General features: G+C 39.7%; 1 protein-coding gene across 1 annotated transcript in view; it reads left to right on the top strand.

Annotated features, from left to right (window-relative positions):
* Window positions 1-2778: 2778 nt before the first annotated feature.
* The window catches only part of PCDH15 (protocadherin related 15), a 567896-nt gene continuing 558847 nt past the window's right edge, over window positions 2779-11827 (top strand). The window contains exon 1 of the mRNA XM_046026577.1: window positions 2779-2970. Within this exon, the coding sequence (XP_045882533.1) occupies window positions 2779-2970 (192 nt within the window). The remainder of the gene's footprint in view (window positions 2971-11827) is intronic.

The following is an 11827-nucleotide window of genomic DNA, read 5'->3' as shown; positions in this document are numbered from 1 at the left end:
ACCATAAGTAATTCTTAATCTCACAAAACAAACTGAGGGTTGCTGGGGGGAGGGGGGGTTGGGAGAGGGGGAGTGGGGTTATGGACATTGGGGAGGGTATGTACTATGGTGAGTGCTGTGAAGTGTGTAAACCTGGCGATTCACAGACCTGTACCCCTGGGGATAAAAATACATTATATGTTTATAAAAAATAAGAAATAAAATGGAGTCAGGGATGGAAGTGGATTTTCAGCATCACATGGAAGAGGTTAAACAGAAGGTTTTACTGGAAAAGGAGGAAGCTTGCAAAACAACAGAGGAACCAAAACACTGTGCTCTCTCCAAATGTCCAGCAATGGCTCAGGACAAAGTCTGCCCAGGCTGGAAACCTTGGATCCATGAGAAGGGCCATCCTCAAGGCTGGCTTGCAGATGGACCCTCAGTTGGCCTCAGCTAGGTGTCACCTGTCCTGCTGGGAAGACAGGGCTCTCCAGGGAACCCAGAGTGAACATCTCCTTCTCCTCTTCCTCCTTCTTTAAAAATCAATAAGTGGTGCTCTTTACCTCATGCCTCCCTCAACTGTGCTTTATTCTCTCTCTTCTCCAAACTTTCGGTCAAGATGACATGGCTTATGAAAGTATGGAGAGGTTTTTAGCGACATGAAGGTGTGTTCTGGTGAAAGAAAAGTGAAACTCCTGCTTTTTTTTTTTTGGCATATTAGCCCTTGAAACAGTTCTTGCTGAGTTCTGGGCATGGAAGAACACAGGGCTGAGGAGGGAGCCAGAAAACATAGCTGAATCTTAAACATGAAAATTAAACATCATTAAAGTATAAGTCCAGGTACAGAGATTCAGTTTCACTGTGTTAATTGTCATTAACATAACAATCCAAGTTCCTCTGGTTATGATCCATTTGGACCACAGAGGGGGACTCCCTGCCCCTCCCTCTGCATGTCCCAGGAAGACTGCTGCTTCTGCTACAATGCACAGCAGAGTCCAGGCCTGAACGCTGTTAGCCTATCTCCTGCTGTACCTTTCTGTGTCTTTTTCTTCATCAGGAAATAGAATCTAATTTAATTTCTTAATTAAAGATTGACATATTTATAAAATAATTTTTCAAAGCTTAGTGGTGTGCTTTGAAACGAGTGTGTACTCAGGCCTCAAACATGTTCCCAGGTCAGAAAATGCCATCATTGTCGGGTTGTATTTGGGACATATTTTCTGTAGAGAGTCTAGTTTCCATTTCAATAAAAAATAGAAGGATCAGTTTCACTCCCTATTTACAGGTGTGTGTACTAGTATGTGAATAAAGTAGAAGGAGATAATCTGCCATTCAGAAACACAGGTGTGTGAATATGTGTTTAAACATAATTCAGATTTATTGCTATAAAAGGATAGTTTCTTTCAACATTCCTCAGACAGATGAAGCTCATTGATATTACTATTGCAAAGAAAAATAGTATAGCTTTAATTATTATTAATTATTATGAATTTGCTGAGAAAATCTTCCAAAGAGACCCCGCCCCTTTTATTTGTGTCTCTGCAACGATGTAACATGTAGGCCAATTCCATGCCTCAAAAAAGTGCAGCAGATACAGTTGGCATTGTTATTGAAGCTAGATTTATATTTATGGATTATCTATATATTCTTGTATGCTCTCCTAAGGCAATGAGTTCTGTAGATATACACCATTTATTTTAATGTTTTTAGGAGGGTACATTTTTATTTGCATAGCCCCATCTCTTCTGGATGCCATAATTTTAATAAAATGGATCGGCTGAAAATGATTGCCCTAAGCTATAGTGCATTATTGTTTGGCAGAGGGATTGTTACTATATAGGGAAAAAAAAAATGGGATTTGAATCACATCACTGCTGTTTGCATCCAACTTGCAGAATGCATGGAATCTTTAACAAAATAGGGGAGATTAAAGATGTGCTGTCTTTTTAACTCATTCAACACATGTCTACAATTTAGCCTGTTGAAAAGATAGTAAGAAAACAAGCACCCAAAAGTTCCATTGGAACATTGTGCTGTTTTTTTTTTGTTTGTTTGTTTGTTTTTTTTGACAGAGAGAAATCACAACTAGGCAGAGAGGCAGGCAGAGAGAGAGGAGGAAGCAGGCTCCCTGCGGAGCAGAGAGCCCGATGTGGGGCTTGATCCCAGGACCCTGGGATCATGACCCGAGGGTCATGAGGCAGAGGCTTTAACCCACTGAGCCACCCAGGTGCCCCCATTGTGCTGTTTTGATCAAGCACCCAAGATGTGTCTTCAAGAAGAATGAAGTCTAGTTTTGTCTTTCACATTAAGATTTACGTTTTATGGATTTGCGCTAAGATAAAAAAAGAAAGAAGCCGTTCTCACCATGGGAGATCTTGCTACTTTATCTCTTCCTTTTCATCCTTTCTCTAATTTTCAGGCTGTCTCTTTTCATATCAGAAGTCTTACTGAGTGAACTGAAGTATCAGTCTCTGTATCTCCCTTTCTGTTTGGGGTGAAATCCAGTAATCACTCCTGTGCAGAGTGATGGACAGGGAGGGGAACAGATTGAAGTTGTCAAAAGAGAAACCAGAAATAGATGATGAAACTCACCAAGCGGTTGAATCTCTGCCTGCCACCCTCATCTCCCAAAAATGTCATCTATAAATAGTGGAATAAAGGTTATCTCACCTTTTGGATACAGGACACTTTCTATATCATGCCAGATATAATGCTGAATGTCTTCTGCTTGAAAACGGATTTGCCCATCAGCTGGGGTTTAAGAATATGATCTTGCTCAAGAATCTGTATGAGTAGCATATGTTTTCAAATAACTGTCTTTGGCCTGCAGGTACAATTCTGGTGGATAACATGCTGATCAAAGGGACTGCTGGAGGACCAGACCCCACCATCGAACTTTCCTTAAAGGACAATGTGGATTACTGGGTGTTGCTGGACCCTGTGAGGCAAATGCTCTTTCTGAACAGCACGGGCCGAGTTCTGGATAGAGACGTTAGTGACTCTTTTTTCCTTCATTCCCATGTCACAACCTATTGTGGTATAAGTAACTGCATGTGTTTGTTGACAGCATATCAAACTTTCTCTATAGAATTAGACATGATTTTCTATGTATATCACAAAAAAAAACATTTTTTTTAACTCCTGGAAGGAAAAATAAGGAGGAAAGGGATTGTCTGTGTCTAAAAGGCCCATTGTATTTCCCCCCTGAAATCCAGGAACATGTTGGGAGTAGAGTTGGAAGAGTAGGAGAAGCAGGGCGAGGACCCACACAGAGTCTGGGAATGCAGCTCAGGTTTGCTTGAGGATGCAGTGAGATAGGCTGAGCACAGGGGGTGGTCTCACAAAGGACAATCATGGGTTGAGGGTTGAGTGTGTGGCCCTGTGCTTCCTGAACTGTAAAGACATTCAAAGAAGGTGAACACAAGTTTTCTGGCACCTTGCCAGTCCAGCGGTGACAGGTGACCTAGGTATTAAGGCAGCGTAACTCAGGTATTCTGTTATGAAGAACAGCTAAGTTGTCAAAGTCATTGACTATTTCTCTTCTGAGGAAGTGGACTTTGCATTCCAGTCATGGGTGCAGAGGAGCGTGTGTGTGTGTGTGTGTGTGTGTGTGTGTGTGTGTGTGTGAGACGCACCCTGTGGTGGCTATAATAGCCATTATAGGAGACCTTGGGAGAGCATCTCAACACGCCTACTCCCGAATTTCCAGGCTATAAAATCCAAATGTCAGGCATTCAGCACTTGGTGAACCTGAATCTCTCGGATTTATGATTCACTTTACAGTACGGTGTGGGGTGGAGGGCCCCTCATTTATTTTGCATCTGAAGTTTAGAGTCTCTCAGAGCTTGGCTATGAGGCGGGCCATGCACAGGACTTTCCCACCAGGATGGGCTCTTTTTGTCCTCGTGGGGGCTGCAGGGGCACTGACAGAGCCATGGTCACAGTTGTGGAAGGCAGGCACAGTGGAGAGGGGGAGTGGGACTGTCAGGGTCCATGTAGGAGAAGACATCTGACTCAAGGCCCCCTCCCCCTACCCACTCACTATGTACTTCTATCACAACCCATCATTTCTACCCCACACTTCACAATTCAGGATGGGCACCTGGAAGGTGTAAAATGGAATAAGGGCCATTGTTATCTTGTCTTGGCTTAATTTATTTTTGAAGTCTTAAGTTTTGTGAGAGCAGTCTGGATAATGGGCCAGACTGGCAAGCGGGGAGAATGCCCCCCACTGTGCTACCAACAGGCATCCTGTACTGGCCTTAATCAGGGCCATTCATCTCTATGTCCCAGGCATTTTATAATGTAACCTATTAGCAGAATTATAGAATATGTATCTCTTTTAGGCCACTGTTATTTTATGTTGTTTCCTTTTCTTAACATAATAGCTAATTATAATAATTTACTGTTTTGCTAGCAAATTGTTTTCTTTTTTGAAAACATTTTTGTTTCATTTGAGATTAAAAGCACAAGTTCTGGGTCTGAATTGTGAGTAGAGAGAAAGGATATCCTTCAGGATAAATAAACTGGGTCCTGCATCTCCAACCTAAAACATTATTTATATTATGTGCCAAAAATTATCTTTATTTGTAAAGATAAGTATCCACTTCCCCAGTATTATTTTTCTATTTCTGATAAGGGCAGCATTTATTGGATATTAGTGAAACTGGAAAACAGTACCATGGGAATACGCTTGAACAAGTACTGACTCGCAGGTAATAATTGCAAAAATAAGTATCACTTAAAGAATCATCTTGGCTGTTTTGTTTTGTTTTGTGTGTTTGTTTTTAACACAGTAATCAAAACTAATTTCCTTCTACTTCAAATGCCCCTTTCAATTAAGAATGCTATGGTCAAGTTACACTTGCCAAGATATTTTATAAATTAAAGCGTTGTCAGCAGACACCTACCTGAGTTAGCTAAAGATGCTGGAGTCAAGGACACCTAAAGGATATTAATTATAAAGTGAATATTGTACAGGAGAATCTATAAATAAAAATCAAATCACAGGTTCACATATGTGCAGTACGTTGATTTTGCAAAAACAGTCATTGAGATCACAGGAAGACAGTAGCTAAACAGAGGATGAGGGGTGCCTGGTGGTTCAGTCATTAAGCCTCTACCTTCAGCTCAGGTCATGATCCCAGGGTCCTGGGCTCAAGTCCCACATTGGGTTCCCTGCTCAGCCAGAAGCCTGCTTCTCCCTCTCCCACTCCCTCTCTGTTCCAGCTCTCACTCTCTCTCTTTCTGTCAAATAAATAAATAAAATCTTAAAAAAAAAAAACAAAAAATGGATGAGTGTTCATATGAGCTCAAGGCAAGGCTCCCTAGACACAGCACACGCTTCAAATATAGCAGTTTTCAGAGTTTGCTGCTTACAAATGTTTTGCAGAATCATTGGACTTTAGAGGTGGAAGGAATCTTAAAGTTTTTCTAATTGATTATCTCTTTCATGATCTATTGTGTGATACATTTAGACACAGCCAGTCTAACATTCAGCACTTGTCGATGGGGAAATGAGAACAGTAAAGCAACAGGGGTGATTTTTTTATGTGTTTCCATAGATAAGTGTGCTCATGCTATTGTGATATCATGCCCTTTCTGCATTTTTTTATTTTATGCAGTCCTGTAGATGGTAGATGGCTTTGCTTTGTAAAAGTTCTTAAAAAAATCTTTCTTAAAGACATAAAATGTTATCTATCTTAGGTTAGCCTTCCATGATTTTTGTTTGCTTGTTGTTTTGTTCTGCATCATTGTTGTTTGTTATTGTTGTCAGTTTTGCTAGCCTACTGCTCTCATGTACTCTGCTTAGGTGAAGAAAGTCTAAGTCTACTCAGCTAATTAACTAGGAAGCCATGCTGCCAAATAGTTGGGTTTTGGTGTCAGGGAATTCTTCTTGGACAAATGTGGGAGCTGGATTTAAGCAGAGAGTTAGAAGTCTAAGTATAAACATAGTAAAAAGAGTAGCATAGAAGAAGCCAGAAGCGCAAGAAGAATAAGCATAAGTGTGATGTGAGGACCTACTAGCCAGTAAAGGGCACCATCAAGTTAAAGAGTGACAAAAAAAGGGGGAGGGACAGTTTGATGTCAAGAAACTGACATATCTTTATAACATATCAGTGATGAATTTATCATTAAGAAATACGTCCTCGGTAACACCCTGTTGTTGTTTACCACTACTAAATTTCCACGAGTCAAGCTAGTAATGGACTAGGCTGAAATCCACTCTGATTGCTGGATTTGTTGGCCAGTCTTCATTTTGGGGAGGGGGAGCACTTAGCCAGGATTCTGATCAAATCTGTAGACTCATTCCTCAAGAAAAAAGCTTATTTGCACATGAATAAATGATATGCCATCAAATTCAAGAGTTTTACTCATCACAAAGGTTACATAGACCCAGGGTTAGAGATCTTGCCTTGGCTAATGCATCTTCCTATTTTCCTTACTCTCAAATTGTTAGAGGATCTTGCATCTCAAAATCAGGAATTGTCGATAGAACCAAGGGAAGGAATTACTTATTGCATTTGTACTCGTATCTATCCCAACCCACTGGAGTAACTTGCTGTAGTCTTTTTTTTTTTTTTCTTTTTGTAACTTGTATGGTCTTAATGCATTCCCTAGCTATTAGATGGCTGTCACAAATCCCTTAATAGAAAGTGATCTCCATGTACCTCAGAAAAAAAAAAAATCTCAATACATCAGTATTTATTGATCAAAGATCAATAAATCTCTTACATCAGTGCAGTTTACCATGTCCTACATTAACCTTTAAATTTTTAAAATTCTTGTGAATAGTTTTCCCTGATGCCACAGTGCTTTTTAGGGCTTTATTCATCAAAGTCTAAAAGCTTTTTTTCTGAGAATTCTTAACCCAGTGCCCATCTGTTTTATGTGAAGCATAGATTATTGCTACTAGGAAAAGAGTGTGGTATATCAGCGCATTTGTCCAAATCTAATCACAACAGGAATTTTAATTATACTTAATTATAGAATAATATATGCTTATGGTAGACATATCAGAAAATAAAAAGCATAGGTACAAACATTGCTTTTCCATTTAAGGAAAGTATTTAATATGCATCCTGCTATATATTATTTCAAACATCACTTCAAGAGCTATATATAGGGCGCCTGGGTGGCTCAGTGGTTTAAGCCTCTGCCTTCGGCTCAGGTCATGATCTCAGGGTCCTGGGATCGAGCCCCACATCGGGCTCTCTGCTCAGCAGGGAGCCTGCTTCCTCCTCTCTCTCTGCCTGCCTATTTGTGATCTCTGTCAAATAAATAAATAAAATCTTTAAAAAAAAAAAGAGCTATATATATATATATATATATATATATATATATATATATATACACACACACACACACATATCCATATATCCATATATATGTTAGCATATATCTTTATATAACACTATATATAATACATTCAGCCTGCTCTTCGAAAAAGAATTATTTATTTATTTTACAGGGAGAGAGCATGGAGGGGAGGGGCAGAGGAAGAGGGAGAGAGAGAATCTCAAGCAAACTCCCCGCTGAGCATGGAGCTCAATGCAGGGCTCAGACTCAGGACCCCAGGACCTTAGCTGAAACCAAGAGTTAGAGCCTTGGTTGAGCCACCCAGGCACCCTTTTCTGCCTGATTTTTTTTATTTTTTTTTATTTTTTAAGATTGTATTTATTTATTTGACAGAGAAAGAGAGATCACAAGTAGGCAGAGAGAGGGAGGGAAGCATGCTCCCTGCTGAGCAGAGAGCCCAATGTGGGGCTCGATCCCAGGACCCTGAGATCATGACCTGAGCTGAAGGCAGAGGCTTAAACCACTGAGCCACCCAGGCACCCTTCTGCCTGCTTTTTAGATGTGACTTGTAAGACACCTCCATCCTTGTGGATGAATGTATATATGTAATCGTTTTTAATGGCTGCATAGGGTTTTACTGGATGAATAAATGGAGATTATTTTTCAAAACAAATCTATTTTGTACATCAAGTCAGTTTGCAGTTCTTGATGGCTTTCTTTTCTTGTGGTGTCTTTGTCTTGTTTTAGTTTTTGTTGACCTTTTCTGTTGTCTCTTTTATTCTCTATTTCATTTATTTCTTATCTGATCTTTGTTATTTTCTCTCTGCTCCTAACTTTGGGTTTCATTCGTTCTTCTAGCTCCTTGAGGTATAAGCTTAGATCATTTATTTGAGATTTTTCTTCTCTCTTGTACACATTTATCCCTATAAACTTCCCTTTTGGAACTCCATTTCCTTCATCTTGTGACTTGAGTATATTGTATTTCAATTTTCAGTTGTCTCACAGTATTATTTTTCTTAATTTCTTTTTGTTTTTTTCTTTGGCCCACTGGTTGTTCAGTAACATGTAGTTTAATCTCCATGTGTTTGTGAATTTTCCAGGGTTCTTCTTATCATTGATTTATAGTTTCACACTAGTGTGGTTGGAAAACACACTTGATATAATTTCAGCATTCTTTAATTTATTGAGGCTTCCTTTGTGGCCTACCATGTGATTGATCATGGGTAATGCTCCATGTGCACTTGAGAAGAAATACATTCTGCTGCTTTTGGATAGAATAGGCTGTATGTGTCTAAGTCCATCTGGTCTACCGTGTTGTTCAAGGCCAATGTTTCCTTATTGATTTTCTGTCTGAATGATCCATGCATTGATGTAAGTGGGGCATTAAAGTGCCCCGCTATTATTGTATTGCTGTCTATCTCTCCCCTTAGGTCTGTTAATAGTTACTTTATATATTTAGGTGCTCCTATATTGTCTGCATAAATGTTTACAGATGTTATATTCTCTCATTGGATCACCTCTTTTTCATTATGTAATGTCCTTTGTCTCTTATTACAGCCTGTGTTTTGGAATCTTTCTGTTTTCTGATATAAGCATACCTACCTCTGCATTCTCCGAGTTTCCTGATATGCAAGTTCTTTAGGTGGTTTCCAGCATTCTTAGAGTTGTTCATTTTGTGAATATAATGAATCATAGCAAAGAATGTGAATGTTCTGAGTAGCAAACCAGAGCCAACAATCAGGGTTTGACCCTAGTAACAACTGCCCAAACTCCATGTTATATCACTAGTTCAGAATTTATTTTAGCACTTCCTAGGAGAAAATTGCTCTGAAAATACTATGTTAGTGGATTTTTTTTTCCACTGAGCTTTTCAAATACAATGAAGCTCTTCTAAGTGTCTGAGCCCATTTGGACTGCTGTAACAAAACACTGCAGACTGGATGGCTTAGAAGTGACAGAAATTTATTTCTCATAGTTTCAGAGGCTAAGTGTATGGAACCAGGGTGCCATCAAGATGAGGGGAGGGTCCTTTCCAGGTTACAGACTTCTTGTACTCTCACATGCTGGAAAAGAACCAGGATGCTCTCTGAGGCCTCTTTTGTAAAGGTATTAATCTCATCACCTGTTCACCTGATTCATGTTGTTAAAGGGAAGAAAGAAGTAGATGATGGAACTCACCAGATGTTAGAACTTCTGCCTCTTACCTTCATCTCCCCAAAATATTTTTATAAGTAGCATAATAAGAGTATGTTTGCCTTTTTGAAGTAATACATTCTTAAATCACACCTAACATTGAATATTTTCTGCATTGAAACATATTTGTCAGTCAGCCCAAAGCCCTCCCTCCTAATACCATCTTATTGGGCATTAGGATTTCCCCATATGAATTTTAGAGGGACAGAATATTCAGATCATTGCATAGGGATATTCTGATTTTCAAAGTTCTTTGGCTTATAAGGAAGGCACAAAAATTCTTCCAAATGAGCTCAAGTCAGTGGGTGAAGAATATTAAGAATATTAACATCATAGACATGAAAAATAATTTGATTTTAGAAATATTGCCAATGTGGGGCACCTGGATGGCTCAGTTGGTTAAGCAATTGCCTTCAGCTCAGGTCATGATTCTGAAGTCCCGGGATCAAGTCCCACATCAGGCTCCCTGCTTGGCAAGGAGTCTGCTTCTCCCTCTAACCCTTGCCATTCTCATGCTCTCTCTCTCTCATTCTCTTTCAAATAAATGAATAAAATTGTTTAAAAAAAAAGAAGAAGAAGAAATATTGCCAGTGTATCAGGGACAGAGAAATCTACATGTTCTTGAACCACAGGATCTCTAATCACCACATTTCTCTATGTATATGTTTCATTTTCTTCTTCCTGCAGAACAGAATCCTCTGTGTACTTTTAATTTTTTCCCCCCACCTGTTAGATCCATGTTCACTTCCACCTGTTCTTTCTGCAGTGGTTGGGGAAAACTGTGTTTCCCCAAGAAGGAATTATAAATCATGTTTTCTGCACTTTGTTCATTGAGGCCATAAATTATCTCTTTTTTTTTAACTTTTTTTTAAGATTTTATTTATTTGATAGAGAGAAATCACAACTAGGCAGAGAGGCAGGCAGAGAGAGAGGAGGAAGCAGGCTCCCCACGAAGCAGAGAGCCTGATGCGGGGCTCGATCCCAGGACCCTGAGACCACGACCTGAGCCGAAGGCAGAGGCTTTAACCCACTGAGCAACCCAGGTGCCCCCATAAATTATCTCTTAATGGGAGCATTTGAACAATATGGCTTCACAGAACTAAAATAAAATCTAATATAAATAAGTAAATATTTTAAGATTCAATGGTAAAAGTAAGTAAAATAACAAAAGATCTTTATGGAAATTTCTGAGCATTAAAATAAAATATAAAGCTTTTCAAGCCTCCCATATTTGCATTTAACTAGAGAACTTCTCTATGATATGGTATACATAGGAGCCTTGGACAGTTTTTTTTTTTTTTTTTAAGATTTTATTTATTTATTTGACAGAGAGAGATCACAAGTAGGCAGAGAGGCAGGCAGAGAGAGTGAGAGGGAAGCAGGCTCCCCGCAGAGCAGAGAGCCCGATGTGGGACTCGATCCCAGGACCCTGAGATCATGACCTGAGCCGAAGGCAGCAGCTTAAACCACTGAGCCACCCAGTCGCCCCAGCTTGGACAGTTTTCAAGCTTGGTTCATAAGTCTTGCTCTGATGGTCATTATTTTTTTATTCCCTATTTTTATTTCTGTTTACTGAAGTTCCTTACATTTCCTTCAGTAAAAAGAGAGAGAGAGAGAATGCAAAGGTGTAAAATGAAGAGTCTTAAATAATAAAACAACCAAAATATGTTGTCTGGCATGAAAAGTAGGTCCCAGTAATGAAGGAGCATCGCATGAGATGTTTGAAATCCAGAGGAGTGTCTCACCTGAGCAATATCCCCTTGTCACTTTTGGGCATGGGATAGTAATGTTCATAATGACATGGGTAATTAAAACAATAATAGAAACAAAAATATGATTCTGGCACAGTCCTGTTACACTTATTGCAAAACTCTGGGTAAACTTTAAAAACTTTGAACAGAGGGAAATCATGTTCATGGAAGTCCCAAACATCTCACCTTCTCATCTTCCAGACTCTAAGCTGGCAGCTGCACTTAACTGAGCTTTGACTTCTGGCCCCCAGTCAGCAACCATGTCATCACTGGGCGGCCTGTGTTCTCCTCCATAGCCTGCAGGCCTCAGTGACCAACAGTACAGTTGCACAATGAGCCTCTCAGTCCTCACTTGGACTCTGGGACAATCTCCTCATAGTCCACTCACCATATATCATGGTCCAACCTGATGTACCTTCAGCGCCCCAAACACAGTCCCTTCTCACTAGATGCCTTCTCATTGTAGTCAGGCCTTCTCTGGTACTCTTTGATTTTTTTTTTTTTTTGAAGATTTATTTATTGATTTGTGAGAGAGAGAATGAGAGTAGGTAGAGGGGCAAAGAGAGAGAAACTCAAACAGACTCCATGCAGAGTCCAGAGTCCGG

Source organism: Meles meles, chromosome 13 (assembly GCF_922984935.1).
Source record: "Meles meles chromosome 13, mMelMel3.1 paternal haplotype, whole genome shotgun sequence".
NCBI lineage: Eukaryota > Metazoa > Chordata > Mammalia > Carnivora > Mustelidae > Meles > Meles meles.
This window is presented reverse-complemented; position numbering and strand designations above follow the sequence as displayed.